General features: G+C 44.1%; 1 protein-coding gene across 1 annotated transcript in view; it reads left to right on the top strand.

Annotated features, from left to right (window-relative positions):
• The window catches only part of SFXN5 (sideroflexin 5), a 108,002-nt gene that overhangs the window by 9,672 nt on the left and 82,882 nt on the right, over positions 1-15,448 (top strand). The window contains exons 2-3 of the mRNA XM_086611670.1: positions 2,323-2,391; positions 13,499-13,576. Of these exons, the coding sequence (XP_086467796.1) occupies positions 2,323-2,391; positions 13,499-13,576 (147 nt within the window). The remainder of the gene's footprint in view (positions 1-2,322; positions 2,392-13,498; positions 13,577-15,448) is intronic.

The following is a 15,448-nucleotide window of genomic DNA, read 5'->3' as shown; positions in this document are numbered from 1 at the left end:
TTTACATCGTGCACATTTGAACTTACGGTCTCATTCCCCTTTCCTTGTGCCTTGTACTGTCCTTCACACTTTTTGTAAAGTGGGTGTAAAGTGCTGATGTTCGATTTAATATTGTTTTTCTCACTGTGGAACGTGTAACACGACGATAAAGACAGTGGAGAAGTTGAGACCGCTTAAATTTAAAAATCCCCCCCCCCTTTTGTTTTTGTTTAAACCATCTACTTAGAACTGCTCCGAATTCTTTTATTGCTGTTTGGCGCTGAGCAGGTGCAGAAGGATGGGCAGTGGGAGAGGGACGATGGAACGTGGGAGCGCTCAGGATAACGTGACGAGGGACTGAGTGAGTCACGCGTTAGTCACGTCACTCCCTGCACCACTGGCAAGCGGCGGGCAGCAGGGATGTGGACGGCAGTGGCATCTGCAGGGATCTTTATACTGGAAATAAAAGCAAGGCAGCAAAATATCAAGCTCACAAAAGCTAGAACGTCCCAGAATTAGTGTTAATTAAATTGGTGCTAATTAAATACCACTGGGCTTTTTTTCTGAAGTTCTGCAAAGCTATTTTGTTTAGTAGTGGGTTTTTCTTTTTCGAGTGCAGAACATGGAAAACGAACAGCAGAGAGTTTTGTAAGCAGCTGAGAACGGGGTGTTGCAACGCGAGGTGGTGGACAGCAGTGTTGCTGGCAACTGCCATTAGGGAGGGAATTCTGCCTGAGTAAGTAGGCAGTATTACTGGTATCTCTGTGCTCCATGGAGTCAGCAGAGGAGAACCAGCGTGTTGCATGAAATTATGCCAGGCTGTGATTAAATGCCATTCTCGCTGCTTTATCCGTATTCCAGTCCTTTATTTATAGCACACTTCTGCGTTGCAAACGTGAAGAGAGATTTGCGTGCACGTGGCTGGAGAGCACTCGGGGCAAAGGGGTTCCAGCACTCAAGAGCACCTGGAGGTCTGTGACCTGTGTCCTTTTTGCACCTGCGATGGGCTGCAAATTCCTGGTGCAGATCCTGCTGGGGAGAAGCCACGAGAGAGAGCGGCCGTGGGACTGGACTGCCCCATGTCCGTTTGGCCTTGCTGATGCCCAGATGAGAGTTCAGGCTGCACAAAGGCAGCTCTGGCACTCGCCCTGCATCTGCATCCTGATGAAAGAATCCAGACTGATGTTCAAGTGATGATGGACGTGTATCTTGAGTGCTCTTAGCATATCAATCATATCAATATTTCACGGTCCAGTGCTTTGGACTTGCCTAAATTAAATTTTTATTTGTTTTTTTTTTTTTTTTCTAAGTACTGATTCAAAATTGCTCTCCTTTCCTTTGGAGCTGCCCATGGTCTTTCCAGCCTATTCCAGACACCTTCCCCTTTCTTTCAGACTCTTCCCAGTTCTCTGGATCTCTTTCTGATCCTTCAGATGCTTTTGCCACTCCTGATGAAGGCATCTTTGCCAGCTTTTGCACGGCGTTATCCCTATGCGTGCACATCTAGATTGGGTTTTTCCAAACGTGCAACTGAGAACAAGCCCAAACCATAAAGTTATGGTTTCTTTTACATGTGTTAAGGTTTGCCGTTCATCTTCTGCTCTGTGGTTGTGTAGGGAGTGGCACAATGAAACCCACCTCTGGTTTAGTGCCTGGACAATTCTGCACTAAGTGTAAGACATAAAACTGGGTTTGTACTTAGTCTCCTCTTTTACTTTTCTCATTCTTCCCATTGAGTCTCTTGTTGAGACTTTAAACTCCTTTTAGAACTTCTGAAAATTTAATTTCATGTACCGTTTTTTCCAGCAGTGTCCAAGTGCAGGAGTTTCTTCACTCTAGTCTCTCCCCAAAATCAGGGACCTGGTGGTGCCGCTGGTCCCGTGTGATGGGCACTGGTGGGGATGAGGGCAAGCAGCACAGGGATGATGTTAAAGACATCACGGGGTGGGAAATCCTTTGACAGCATCGCTTGGTGTGGGCGGTCTGGAGCGGCACCGTTGGGTTTTTGTGGCCTGAGGCATCTCCCAGGAGTCCCATAGGGAGGGTTAAGCAGGCAATGTGTCTTTTTTTTTTGAAAAAGTAAAGGATATTTTAGCAGCTTGATAGTATCCCTTTATGAAAGCATTTATATTGGTATTCTGTTAATAGCAACGCTGCTATTAGCAGGGTCCGAGTCCACATCTTTTCCTTTCAGACATTCTATCACAAATTATCAGGGAACAGCTCCTGTTATTTCTTTTTACTTGCTACTTAGTACTGTGGAGGATATAAAAACCTTTCTCTGCAGCAGGTGAAAGGCAGTTTCTAACTGAACATTTTTTTTTTTTCTTCCCTGTCTTCCAGACTTCATTTTATGGCAGATTCAGGCACTTCTTGGACATCATTGATCCGCGCACTCTCTTTGTTACTGAGGTAATGTATACACACCTTGTTTTCCGAAAATACTGTTTATTAGACAGCTTTGGATTAAAAACAATTTCTTCTGTGAACAGCAGAAGTAATGAAGCCAGGTTTCCAGTGGATTTGTGTCTCTCAGTTGATTGATTTCCCAACTGAGGTTTGTTAAACCCCTGGCAGAAACTTGCTCTTTATTAGACATCAGTGAATCCACACCTGTCAGTGTCTCATCTCCCTCTAGTAACTGGTGAGACCCTGAACTGGTTTCAATCAAACTTGCCAGGGATGCCTCCTTCTCAGAAGGAAAATTCCCACAAGAAAAAAGTGCAGGTGAGTAGATGAGAGAGCAGATATTGATGCTTTGTGGAGGAAATGAGCTGGGTGGGCTTGCGCCACAGTTTTTCAGTGGCTGCGCCCACAAAGACCTTTTCTGAGCAAGGTGTTGTCGTTTTTCCTTAGTTATTACCCTGTTTGTAACAGACTTTTGGATTTCTGGCCAATTGTGTTTCATTTAGAGTTGTCCAGCATTGCTGTGTTTCCCTGCTTTCGTAAAATACCAAGCTAGTAGTTATGGGGAACTCCTTAGAAGAAACATTTCTACTGGTGATCTTAAATTCTACCAGTTGGCCAGAAAACTTAGGATTTTGCTTTCGGTGCAGGGCAACTGCCTTTTCTTTTTCCTTTTTATTTTTTTTCTCTTTGATTTTTTTTGAGGTGGAGGAGCATAAGATGAAAACATATGTGCAAACAGTTCTGAAAACACAGGGAGCTGAACTGCTCGCTCTAGCTAGTGGTGAACTGAGCCCAGTTCCTTACACACTGTGATGATGGAGGTAAAAAAAAGACCCAACGCAACTTTAAGTAGTCTTTTCTTTCTAAATCAACTAGCTTTTTTCAAAAACATAAGGCTAAGACGTATCATGAGTACCTTTTGGATGCATGCCCACGAGAACCGCAGACAATAAAGCAGCTGTTTTTACACCATTATAATTTCCCTTGTAAAAGCACGGATTCAGATCAAGTCTGAGATCAATTTTCAAAAAGCCCCCAACCTTGACATGGAGCTCAGCCTGGAGAGGTAACGTGCTAGCAAAAGAACATCGCGATTCCAAAGAGACTGTTAGCCCTCATTGTGTCATGATAAGAGGGAATGAAAATAACAATATTACCTGAGGATGCAGTGCACTTTGCAGATGCTAGAGCTGCTATTTAAAGAAAATGTGAGCACGTGTGCCAGAACAAAACCAATACTGCACATGAAAAGCTTAGTGCTACTCTTACCTTAGCAGAGATTTTGTGTTAAGTGCAACGCAACGTGTATCGGGAGAGTGTGTTTGATGGTGTGGGGAATCCTGCAGTGTGTGTTTGCAGTGATGGAGAGGTTATTGTATGTAATTTGTGAGCTCTCTTCATATAACTTCAGAATTCTAATTCTGAAATTCATAAATGGTTGCAAAAGGCCTTCACTGCCTAATGATGCTTTTTGGAGGGAAGGAGAGGATACTTCTCATGCGAAAGGGAGTGGGATGTTGGAGAAAGGAAACAATCTGCAGCCGTTTTTGTCATGCACTGAGAGTGCTCATTAAACACCTAAAGACAGTGAGGACACTGAGAAGTTAGAAGTTTCTGAAGAGGTTGGTGGAACAGGGCAGAAGGCTGGTGTAGCTTAATTTTTCCAGACACCCTTTGACGAGGTTCTCCTAAGAAGGGGAGACGCAGGAAAAAAAAGGAGTGAAATCCAAGTTATCCATTTTCATCCTGGAGACAGCTGTCAAGACCCAAGTGCCTCAAGCAGTTCTGGACCCCAAACCAAACCTCAATGAAGGAGGAAGGTTTGGTGTCTTCCTGTGGGGTCTAATAAGCATAGGTCTGAACTTCATGGCCTTCAACAATGGCTTGGTGGCTGTCTGAGGAAGGAAATGCTCTCCGTGCATTTTCTTTGGGAGTTTGAACTGTATGATGGTGATGCTTCAGTAGAACTTCTGCTGTGGGTTTCGTGAAGTCTATGTGAGCTCCCTTCACCTGCAGAAGTCTCTTAGCAAGAGAGATATGAACACCTTGGCTCATGGGAAGCACTTCTCAGAGCACAAAAGCTGCTTTGTTGATTGACTGACTTGCTGTGCTCTGTGTATCTGATCTCGTGCTTTAAAATACTTTCTATATATGCGTAACTAAAGGCTGTTTGGTTTCATTTGATAATTTAGGTGGCAAATTAAGATCTAGAAAGGGTTTGATGAGAAAGCAGACGTTTACAGAGAGCTCCTTCCCGCTGACAGATGGCTGCATCTTTCAGGCCCGGGGTTCTCGGGGAACAAATAAATTGCTGTTTGTCTTGGAGGAGCTCTCTAGCAAATGGGGGGAAAAAAAAAAGTAGATAAATAAGTCTCTAATGAGAATGGAGATGAATCCCATGGAAAATGCTGGGAAATGTAATAATGTGGATTTTTTTTCCTAACATCCTTTTTTAATGCCTGGGTGTTACATCATTGCATCCTACTGGTGGCTGTGTTTTGAGGAAGGATGAAGTGATCCCTCGGAGAGGGGGAAAGCAAGCAAAGCAATATCAAGTATAATTAGTCTCATTACAGTTCTCCCTCACTCATTTATTTTTTTCAATGGGACAAATTCTTAACACAGTTAAAAACTTCCTTGTCTTTTGGAGGTTCTTAAGCATAAATCCTCAAGGGACGCATACTGAGTACGGGATTATGCTGTAATCATAATTATCATGTAATTATGCTGATTTTGTCATGTAATTTTGCTGATTTTATCAAAATCAAAGTGTGTGCTCGTGCAAGGCACGTGGCAGGGGGCGGTTGGAAGCCACTTGCTCCAATTTTACCTTTAGTTGGTTCTGGTAGAATAATTACCTATGTCAAACTCACCTACCAATTTTACTTGCTTTCTGAGTGCATATGATATTGAGACAAGGGCACCAACCTTTTCTTGTGTGCTAATTGATATAATTTCTGACTTTCTAATGAGATAGGGTTTTTTGGCAGCTGTGAATTTGCAAACTTTTCCAATAAGCAGGAAACGTGTCATTTCAGAGGTCAAGTCCAACAAGTCCTGTCGCTGAGACCATGACAAACCCTTCAGTGGGTGTAATGCCTATTTTCGAAATGTGTGAGGTTAAAATGATTGCAATAATACTTTTAATTGCTCTATGATTAAGGTCCATCGGAAGAAGCAGTAGGGACCAGCAGATATTTTTATAAGGCTAACTTAGTCCATCTGACATTAGCCTGGACAGACTGTTAACGCTCTGGGGGAAGCTCTTCATGGAGAAGGCTGTGGATCTGAAAATAATTCAAAGCAAAAGTGAAATAAGGATTAAACTGAGCTCAGAGGGGCTGTGTGTTATCTGCTTTTGCTTTATCTCATTGTTCAAAGCATAAATCTACAGAGTGCTGAGCATCTTGCATTCCCATATTTGGGTTTAAAATGGAAGCAGGATTAGATGTATGTTATTTATATGAACGATACCTTCTTACTCAGCAGATTGACTGTCTGTGTTTATTCAGTGTCACATCTGCTGGCTCTACTTGAACAAAAAGTTTCTGGCTCCTGTTGTCTGTCACTGTAGATCCAATACAATAGGGCCAGCTGGAGTCAAGTCTGCCGTATGTGTCATCATCCATAGAGTAGTGAGACAAAATCAGAAGCTGTTGTGTCGCTGATGGCAGAGCACAGCTGGATTTCCGTATCCCACATTGAATTTGTGGCGCCGGTGGCCAGAAGACTCTTGCTTTGGATCATATGCCACTAAGTCATCGTTGGTCTCAACCTGAAACCAGGGAAACTCGCAGGCACACAGCAGATCATCACTGGGCTAATGCAGCCTCAGAACCCCGATACAAGCCTCGTACGAGCAGAATGAGATGCGAACTGTTCCAGCGTGCCCTGTCCCGTCGGTGGATTTTGTCTTAAAAGCCTGGAATGCAAAGCCTGACTCTTTTTCTGTTGATTCTGTAACAGTAATGTTGTAGTGCTCCTGGCATAATGACTGTTATTACGGTCTGTATGTGCACATATGGGTTTCTGGAGGCAGCTCTAAGCCGTTTGTAGACATCGGTTGAGATCCAAGAGAAGACAAGGCACAGATCTTTGAGACAGAAACAGTGTGCCCTTGAGCAAGGAGAACAAGGTGGAATATCAGTACAAGAGCTCACATGCTGGAAGGAGGTGTCTGATGTGTATACACCATCTATGGGACCCAACACAGTTGTCCTCTATCTTGTCAAGATACTGGAGTGATGGCCGTGAGGGGCTTGGGGCGCCAGTGAGGGATTCCTGGAGATTGCCATCAGCAGCTCAGTGTGATGTGGGCTGCTGTCTTGCTGGCATGTCTGATTTTGTTCTTTCTCTTTTCTTTGGCATGCCGAACTAAGCCTCTAATAACGTGATCCTTCAGCAACTCTTTCTACAAAGGCTGAAACATTCTGCTGATGTAGTCCTGCAAGTGTACTCCAGGCAATGACAGAACTTCTGAGTTATTGCCTGTTGGCCTGAGTCAGGGCAGAAGAGGTTACATCAGCTCTTCACCCTAAAACCTATAGGTTAAATCTAAGCCAGCTCAACCAGACTGGATTAGATACTGGTTTTTGTCCGTGCAGCCAGCTGATGTGGCTTGTGCCACGCAGCTGAGCACTCTTCCTCTCCAAAAGATGCCTGCTGGCAGCTGTCTTGACCCAATGGTAACTCCAAAACTTGTGACTGGGAATAACTTGGCAGAGGGTTGGATGGTCTGAATCAAAACTATGCCAGAGACCTTGCTGATGCAGGCTCATGCTTCTCATGGGCTTCGTGAACCAAGCTGTGGTTCAAAAGCTGGATGTTTTCCAGCTGTGTTCAGTGTGAGGCAATAATTGAGCTTTTTCCAAAGACGACTTGTTGGTGGATAGCGTTTCCCAGGTGGACGTGGCTTGGGCTGCTGTGGTGGAGCACCGAGTGTGGAGTTTGTGCTTCTGAATCGCTGGTAGATCCCTGGCTCTGCTTCTGGGCTGAGGTTTGTAAGAACATCCTTTGGGTGCAGATGATCTGTCTAGCACCCTATTGTGAGAGCTGGGACCCCATCATCCACAGCTAGAAGTGCTCAAGTTTTTACAACAAAAGGGGTATGAAAGAAATGATACATACTAGGAAACACTGTCGTTGCTTTTTTTTTTTAGGTGATGCTGTAAAAACTCAAGTGACACTTCTTCCTACAGATAGCAGTAGAGAAATCGAGCAACAATAAATATTGAAACAGTAGCACAACCTTGTAGGCAGACCTCTTTTTTTCCCCTGTTAAAATGGAAATGAAGTGTAATCTTAGACGTTACCAGCTATCATAATAATGCTGTATCGTGCTAAAAGCCAGGGAGTGGAGCTGGTTGGCATTTGGAGCTGTTGCACGCTGTAAAGTTATTTCCTTTTTTTTTTCTTTTTCCGGAGGCTCTGGTTAAAAGCATGCTTGACTTTTCTAGAAGGGATGAAAGACAACCGTGTACTTTAACTAATGAAATTTTGAGGCTGTTGGTCGTTTGCTAAAACTACGTGAGCACCTCCGAGCTGTGTGAAAGGCGCCCTCATAACACGGGCCCTGCGCTCACCACTTTTGTTTGCTTCCTGGACCAGTCTTTTGTCAACCTCAGGAACCATCAGCAGCGCTGGTCCAGGACTCTTTGAGAAAGTTCCCTTCTCTCCCCATGGAGCTGAAAGAGGAAATTCATGCAGACTGCAATTTTAAAAGCAAAATCGGGCTTTTTTGTTTTCTGTTTGTTACCATACTAAACAAGATGGGATCTGGCCAGGGTTGTTATAGTAACTACTAAGATTTCCTCAAGAGAAGGAGAAAAAAATAGAACACAGACCCATTCATCTATTACTTCCAGTTTTTCATTCAGAGTTACATGCTGTTCTGTGGAGATAATTTGCAAGACACACACTGTAGGTAATTTCAGTGACAAATCCACATACCAATAATGAGCACAAATGTCTCTCCCGAATGTTGTGCTGGTGCTCCTGGCTTATTTTCTAGCTTTGGAGGCAAGAAGGGTTGTCTTCTCTGTATCTACAGTCATTAGTAATTCGGCAGTCTGGCTTTTCAGCTCTGGATTATCAGGCTCTCTAAAATATTCTACAATTATATTTTATTGATACTCATGCTAGGTAATAGCTCTTTCCTAATGTGGTATTTTTTAACAACCATGAGGCAGATAGGGCAAGGAGGTCTCAAGAACAACTTCAAGAGGCTCAAGTCCTGTTGTGATCTTGCATGATTACTTTTATTCATCGGTTAGAAAGGCCTAAAATAGCCTAAAAATCCTATTTGTTTCTCATGCCTGCAGTGCTTCATAGTTTTCCAGTGATCAACCAACACTCTTAACTGGTCTTTCTTGTAGTTGGTCATTCTGGCTACAGAGCCCTGAGGGTCTTGCAGAAATTTGAGCCTGCCCAGAAGAGCATGGCCGTGTGTCTGTTGGGTTTCATCCTGTGTGCCTGTTTCTCAAGGTCAGTTTTTCTTCTGTATGAGATCCTCAGCCCTTCTGGAGGAACAGTGCATCACCCAGTGCTGCATCACCAGAAAAATATCATCCTAATTCATAACTCTTCCTTTTTGTCCAATGTCAAGAGGACTTGGCTGAGATAATAACACACTGGAGGGAAGGGATACCATCCAGAGGGACCTTGACGTGCTGGATAGGTGGGCCTGTGTGAACCTCATGAAGTTCAGCAAGGCCAAGTGCAAGGTCCTGCATATGGGTCGGGGCAATCCCAAGCACAAGTACAGGCTGGGTGGAGAATGGATTGAGAGCAGCCCTGAGGAAAAGGACTTGGGGATGTTGGTTGAGGAGAAGCTCAACATGAGCCGGCAATGTGTGCTGGCAGCCCAGAAAGCCTGCCGTATCCTGGGCTGCATCCAAAGCAGCATGGGCAGCAGATCGAGGGAGGGGATTCTGCTCCTCTATTCTGCTCTTGTGAGAGTCCACCTGCAGTGCCATGTGCACCTCGTGGGAACCCAATACAAGAAGGACATGGAGCTGTTGGAGTGAGCCCAGAGAAGGGCTACAAAGATGATCCGAGGGCTGGTGCACCTCTGCTATGGAGATAGGCTGAGAGAGTTGGGGTTGCTCAGCCTGGAGAAGAGAAGGCTCTGGGGAGACCTTCCGGCAGCCTTCCAGTACCTAAAGGGGCTACAAGAAAGCTGGAGAGGGACTTTTGATAAGAGCGTGTAGTGATAGGACAAAGGGTCCATGGCTTTAAACTGAAAGAGGGGAGATTTCGATTAGATCTAAGGAAGAAATTCTTCCCTCTGAGGGTGGTGAGGCACTGGACCAGGTTGCCCAGAGAAGTTGTGTCTGCCCCATCCCTGGAAGTGTTCAGGGCCAGATTGGATGGGGCTTTGAGCAACCTGGTGTAGTGGAAGGTGTCCCTGCCTGTGGCAGGGGGGTTGGAACTGGATGTTCTTTAAGGTCCCTTCCAACCCAAACCATTCTATGAATGACTCATTTTTCTGTCTGAGATATTGGGTAGATGTGGAAAAACTTGACCAGTGACTTAAGCCTTATCCACTGAAGTATTCAGGATGTACTTACTTATGCTCCTAAAGCATGCAAGCTCCTTCCAGGAAAGGACTCACGTATTCACTCTATCACTTGCATATTATTTTTTATTAAGAGAAGTTTAATTTTTAAGACAGTGTCTACATAAGGGAAGGGGGCAAAGAGTTAAGATTTTTTTTTTTTGCTGCTGTGTACAGCTTGTCTCTTATGTTTTCTTGGATAGTGGCAGTTTGGTTCAAGCAAGGAGCTGGAAGAGAAATTCACTGAAAGTCACTAAATCCACAGAAACCTCATCTGCTTTGGCTGAAAGCAGTGGGAGGCTGGGCAGGTGCTTAGGGGAGATGTTAGTTCTGCTTGCTGCCTTCTTGCTTTTCCCTCTGCACCTCCTGATGGCCACTGTTGGAGAAAGTTTTGAGTTGGTTGGATGTTTTTTTCTGAAGCAGTAATGAAAGCTTTTCTATATTAAGTCTTTCTCTGATTTTGGGGTGAGACACAGTGTTTCCACAGCTAGCTTTTTAGGTGAAGTGGATGACTGCCTAGCCTTTGAAGAAGGGGAGAGATTCTTGAACACAATCATCCTTCATCTTCGATACTCTTTGTAAAATCATTAAAAACTGATGAGTCTGATCTCCCGATTCCCCAATAAAATGGAAGTAGAAGAACGAAAGAAAGCACTTGCACCTAGTACTAAAGTGTAGTCCAGTTTTGGCCTTGACCATCTTTCTTTGAGATCCTTCATGCTCTCTACATAGCCTAGTCCACTTCAGGACAGAGAAAGAACATGCCAGCACTCGAGGGTGATGACGGAATCTGCGAGTGGACCTCCATCTGGCAGGAGAAATCCAGAGCAGCTCTAGGAAGTCCCAAGCAAGTCACTTAGCAAAGTGTGAGAAGAATGACCAGCGGGAATTTCTGCATGTCAGGTATGGAGCATGGGACAAGCTGAGTCAAAGAGGGAGCCAATTTCAGGACATCCAGAAATAGGGCAGAAAATAGAAAATTTATCACCTGTTACATGTGTGTAGTGACACAGGGCCATGAAATTCGGACTGGTAGCAATGACCTCGGCATTAGCACCCAACAGGAACAAGCCCCATCTCTGAGCCCACGTTTTGCCAAGAATATATATATATATTTTTTTTTTTTTTTTCAGAATTTGTTCCTGTCTGATGCTAAGCCTCCTTTGGTGTCTTTGTACAGGCTCTCCACTCCTGCTGAGTAGCTGCTAATCAATGTGAGAATATATAAAATACATAAAATACCATGACTGGAAACAACATGGCGTGGAGGATGTGAGTTCAGCCAGTGTAAAAATGGTCGTGGATCCCATCCCAACCCACTTGCTCTGCAAAGTGAAGGAATTACCACTATTCCATGTGTCATGTGCGCTGAATGTTTTAAGGACAATAGTCATTCATTAATTGCTGCTTTCAGGTTGGCATAACTGCTGGGCTTCCAGGGAAACAACAAAGTACTCTTTGATGTTTGCATGAAAAAGAGAAAAGTAGTTTCCCTGCAACCGATCCCATGGACTGGAGCTCGTAATGAGCTCAGGGACACTCACCTTATTTATGGGAGGGTTGTGAGAGGAGAGCCTGCCGTGACGACGAGGAGCCTTGACACGATTTCACAAAAACCACGGTGCTTTAGATGAGCCACCATCACACTACATGTTATTTTAGACAAAATATTCTGTATTTATAAAACGTCCTCCGGCACTAAGATTAGAAAAGCTGCCAAAACAACAGAGCAAGTGCAGAAATGTCAAACCTTAGTCGATGTTACTCATCTGGATGACAGATAACCTGCAGGAGGCTTTTGAGAATGTTTAGCTGAGTGAATTGTTTGGCTTCAAATATTTGGGAGCCATTACTCGGTGATCTGGTGCTTTCTGCAGGCTTGGGTAAGCAGATTTAACCCCACCAAAGCTGCTCTTTATATCCTGACTTGTTCCTCTTGAGCTTGGACTAATCAAAGCATCTTTCTGCCTGTCTACTTCTGCTCTGTGGTGTTTTTTTTTTTTTTTTTAAAAATACAGTGTGTATATCTACACTTCTTATAATATAGTGTATATGTACACATGCTGTATATATTTCTTGAAATTATATATATAGTTCTTCAAAGTATTAATGTATGTATAAACTTTGACTACTTCAACTGCAGAACACTGGTTAATATTTCTATATATATGAATAACTGTTCTGGGAGTAAATTGAGGATTCTGACAGGCTGGTAGCATGGCTTAATGCTGTTGTGATCCTTTGAAAACATGAATTTTATTTATTCTTTTTTTATCAAAATGTGAGGAAGATCTTATTTACACATGCAAATATTTGAATCGCTAGTGATAGTCAGATTCTAACTTTAACTGCATTGGTGTCTGACTGGTAATTTTAGAGAGAACCTAACGAACTGCGAAAACCCATCTGAATGAGTGTGTAACAGGCACCGTAAAATAGCAGCACAGGTCATAGAAGCGCAGAATGGTTTGGGTTGGATGGGACCTTAAAGACCATCCAGTTCCAAGCCCCCTGCCGTGGGCAGGGACACCACTACACTAGCTTGCTCAAAGCGTCATCCAACCTGGCCTTGAACAGCTCCAGGGATGGGGCAGCCACAACGCATCCTGGGATGTATCAAGAGAAGCATGGTCAGCAGGTCAAGAGAGGTGATTCTCCCCCTTTGCTCTTGTGAGACCCCACCTCAAATGCTGCGTCCAGTTCTGGTGTGCCCACCACAAGAGAGACATAGATCTGTTGGAGCATGTTCAGAGGAGGGCCACAGAGATGATCCAGGGGCTGGAGCACCTCTGCTACGAGGACAGGTTGTGGGAGCTGGGATTGTTCAGCCTTGAAAAGAGAAGACTTCGGGGTGACCTAATAGCTGCCTTCCAATACCTGAAGGGAACTTACAGGAAGGCTGGGGAGGGACTTTTTACAAGATTGCCCACTGATAGGACAAGGGGAAATGGGTTTAAGTTGAAGGAGAACAGATTTAGATAGATCTTAGGAAGAAATTCTTCAGTATGAGGGTGGTAAGACTTTGGAATAAATTCCCCAGAGAAGTTGCGGATGCCCCCTCCCTGGAGGTGTTCAAGGCCAGGTTGGACGGAGCCTTGAGTAGCCTGATCTAGTTGAGAGGCGTCCCTGCCCATGACAGGGAGGTTGGATTAGATGATCTCTGAGGTCCCTTCCAGCCTATGCCATTCTATGATTCTCTGAGAAACCTGTGCCAGTGCCTCACCACCCTCAGAGGGAGGAATTTCTTCCTCAGATCCAATCTAAATCTCCCCTCTTTCAGTTTAAAGCCATGACCCTTTGTCCTATTGCTACATTGCAAGGGGGAGTTTTTTGTATTTTCTCTTTTATTTCTTCTTCTAAATCACTTCTGTAGACAGCAGGGCTGTGCCAATCAGCAAAACAAATGTCCATGTAATTTTTGTTTTTTAATATCATATGAGTAAAAGGACCCATCATAAGGTTTGCATGGAAGAAGGTATAATTTTGTAACTTGAACTCATTGCCTTTAATAAAGCAATTCAAGCGTTGCAGACCACACTACTGTTCTATTTTCAGAGTCGTCTGAAGGAAGCTGTGCAGTTGTTGGAGGATTACAAACATGGGACTTTGCCCCCAGGAGTCACCAACAAAGAGGTAAGAGGAGAAAAAGTGTTTTGTTAAACTTCTACTTCTTCCTGCAGTCTAAAGGAGGGAGGATGAGGTGGCATTTTGGCCATGTCTACAGTCAAACGCGCTACCGCTGGGCTTTTTTGTATTTCTACTGGTAAAATCCTGTACTGGTGCTGTTCAGTTGATTGCTGACCGCTGCGATGTTGCGCCTGCTCCCTTGTAACTCAACTGCCAGTGTGTTATCGTGACTGTGGGTTGTTCTGAAGGTCCCACGTTACAAACGTTGCAGAGCAGAAGCGATAGCAAGGGAATTGCGATACAAACAGACAAGTTTTTTATTTAGAATAAGCAGCGAGTTTGCGGTTTCTGACTTGCCAAAGTTACCAGTTACCCTTGGCCAATGCCACTGCTTCCCTTGCATTGCAAAGTGTGCTTGTGCAATTTAAAAAAAAAGAAGTAATTTTCTTTTTCTAGCTGAAGGAAACCTTGCTGTCAGTCCTGTAGGTTCTTGTACCGGGACCTGTGATGCATCAGCCCCCTCCTGTACTGTGTTCCTGTTGGTTATAATAATTGCAATTTCTTCACTGAAATAAATGTGGTTTGGGCTGTGGATAACCCCCTGGCTGCTCTCACTTTGTAGATGACACCATTGGTAGTGGTACTTTTTGCTGGGTGACGTTCCTGCTGCTGGGATAGAAGCTGAAGGAGGTTGTGGAAACCCCACTGATGCGAAGGTCTTAGCAGGGTTTAGGTGGTTGCTGAGAAAAGGGTCATTTTTGGTAGAACTTGATTCTGCTTTGGAATGGATTGGGTGGTCTCTCCAAGAACCTGTCGGTCCTGTTTCCTAGACTTTTGTCTGATATTCATCTATATGAATGTGCACAACCTGGGAAAACTTTTTTTTTTTCCTGTGGATATTGTCTCAAACTCTTTTCCTTATCTGTCCGTGTGCAGACACCTGACCATAACACCAACACAGGGGCTTTTTTGCAGTGTGTGTTTGTGCATCTAGCATAAAGACTACAGCCTTTTGTAATTTAATGTAATATAAAGAACAGCATTAATTGATTGACAGACCTGTTTCAGGGGCTACAAGAAGCTACCTTGCCAAAGGACCAGTGCACCTCCCAAGTAAACAGTGATGGAAATGGTAGTACGCTCTTCTCCCATACGCTGTAGGTCCAATAACCCCTTTACTTATTTTATTTTCCCGTTCACCTGTGATAATTTCTTCTCATGAAAGATAAGTATGGCAGGTAAATGAAGAAAATTGAGATTTGCGTTCACTTTTGAAAGTGGCGACTTGCGTGATAGGTGCTGTGTTGAGAAAGAGGCATTGCTTCAGCAGAAAATAAATGGGAAGGATCCCCTCCCTGCGTGACGTGTGGTACGAGGCATTGCTCTCCTGGTCTTTTGATGTCACTGCGTTCTTTCAACTGTAATGTGACGGTAAGAAAAGAGAAACTGGGGTTGAGGAAAGGAGAAAAGCAAAGAGTGATGCAGCAGCAGATGACTCAGTTCCCATCTGCCTTTAGGCAGATGAAATACAAGTCATTGGCTGTGGCGAACCACGCAGACTTTTGACCTACATTTTGGGTTTGCGTAGCGACAAACCCAGGGCATACCCAGAGTTCATTCAGAATCGCATCGAGAGAGAGCAAACAAAAGCATCCCGTTTCTCCTTTCCCTCCATCGTGACAACGTGTGCAGGAGATGAACCTTGTTAGGCAAGTTGGAGGGTTTTAAGTGTAAAATAAAGGTATGGGGTGGAGGAAGAGAGAGAAGATAATGCCAAAAATGCCTTTCCTGGAGAAATGTTAAGACATCAGTGTAAAAAATATTTTTTGTAGTAAGATCTTGTCACGGTTCACTTTGATCACAGTGTCAGTTATGTTG

This window comes from Tauraco erythrolophus, chromosome 5 (assembly GCF_009769465.1).
Source record: "Tauraco erythrolophus isolate bTauEry1 chromosome 5, bTauEry1.pri, whole genome shotgun sequence".
NCBI classification, from domain to species: Eukaryota; Metazoa; Chordata; class Aves; order Musophagiformes; family Musophagidae; genus Tauraco; species Tauraco erythrolophus.
The sequence above is the reverse complement of the archived record's forward strand: the minus strand, read 5'-3'. Positions and strand labels throughout refer to the sequence as shown.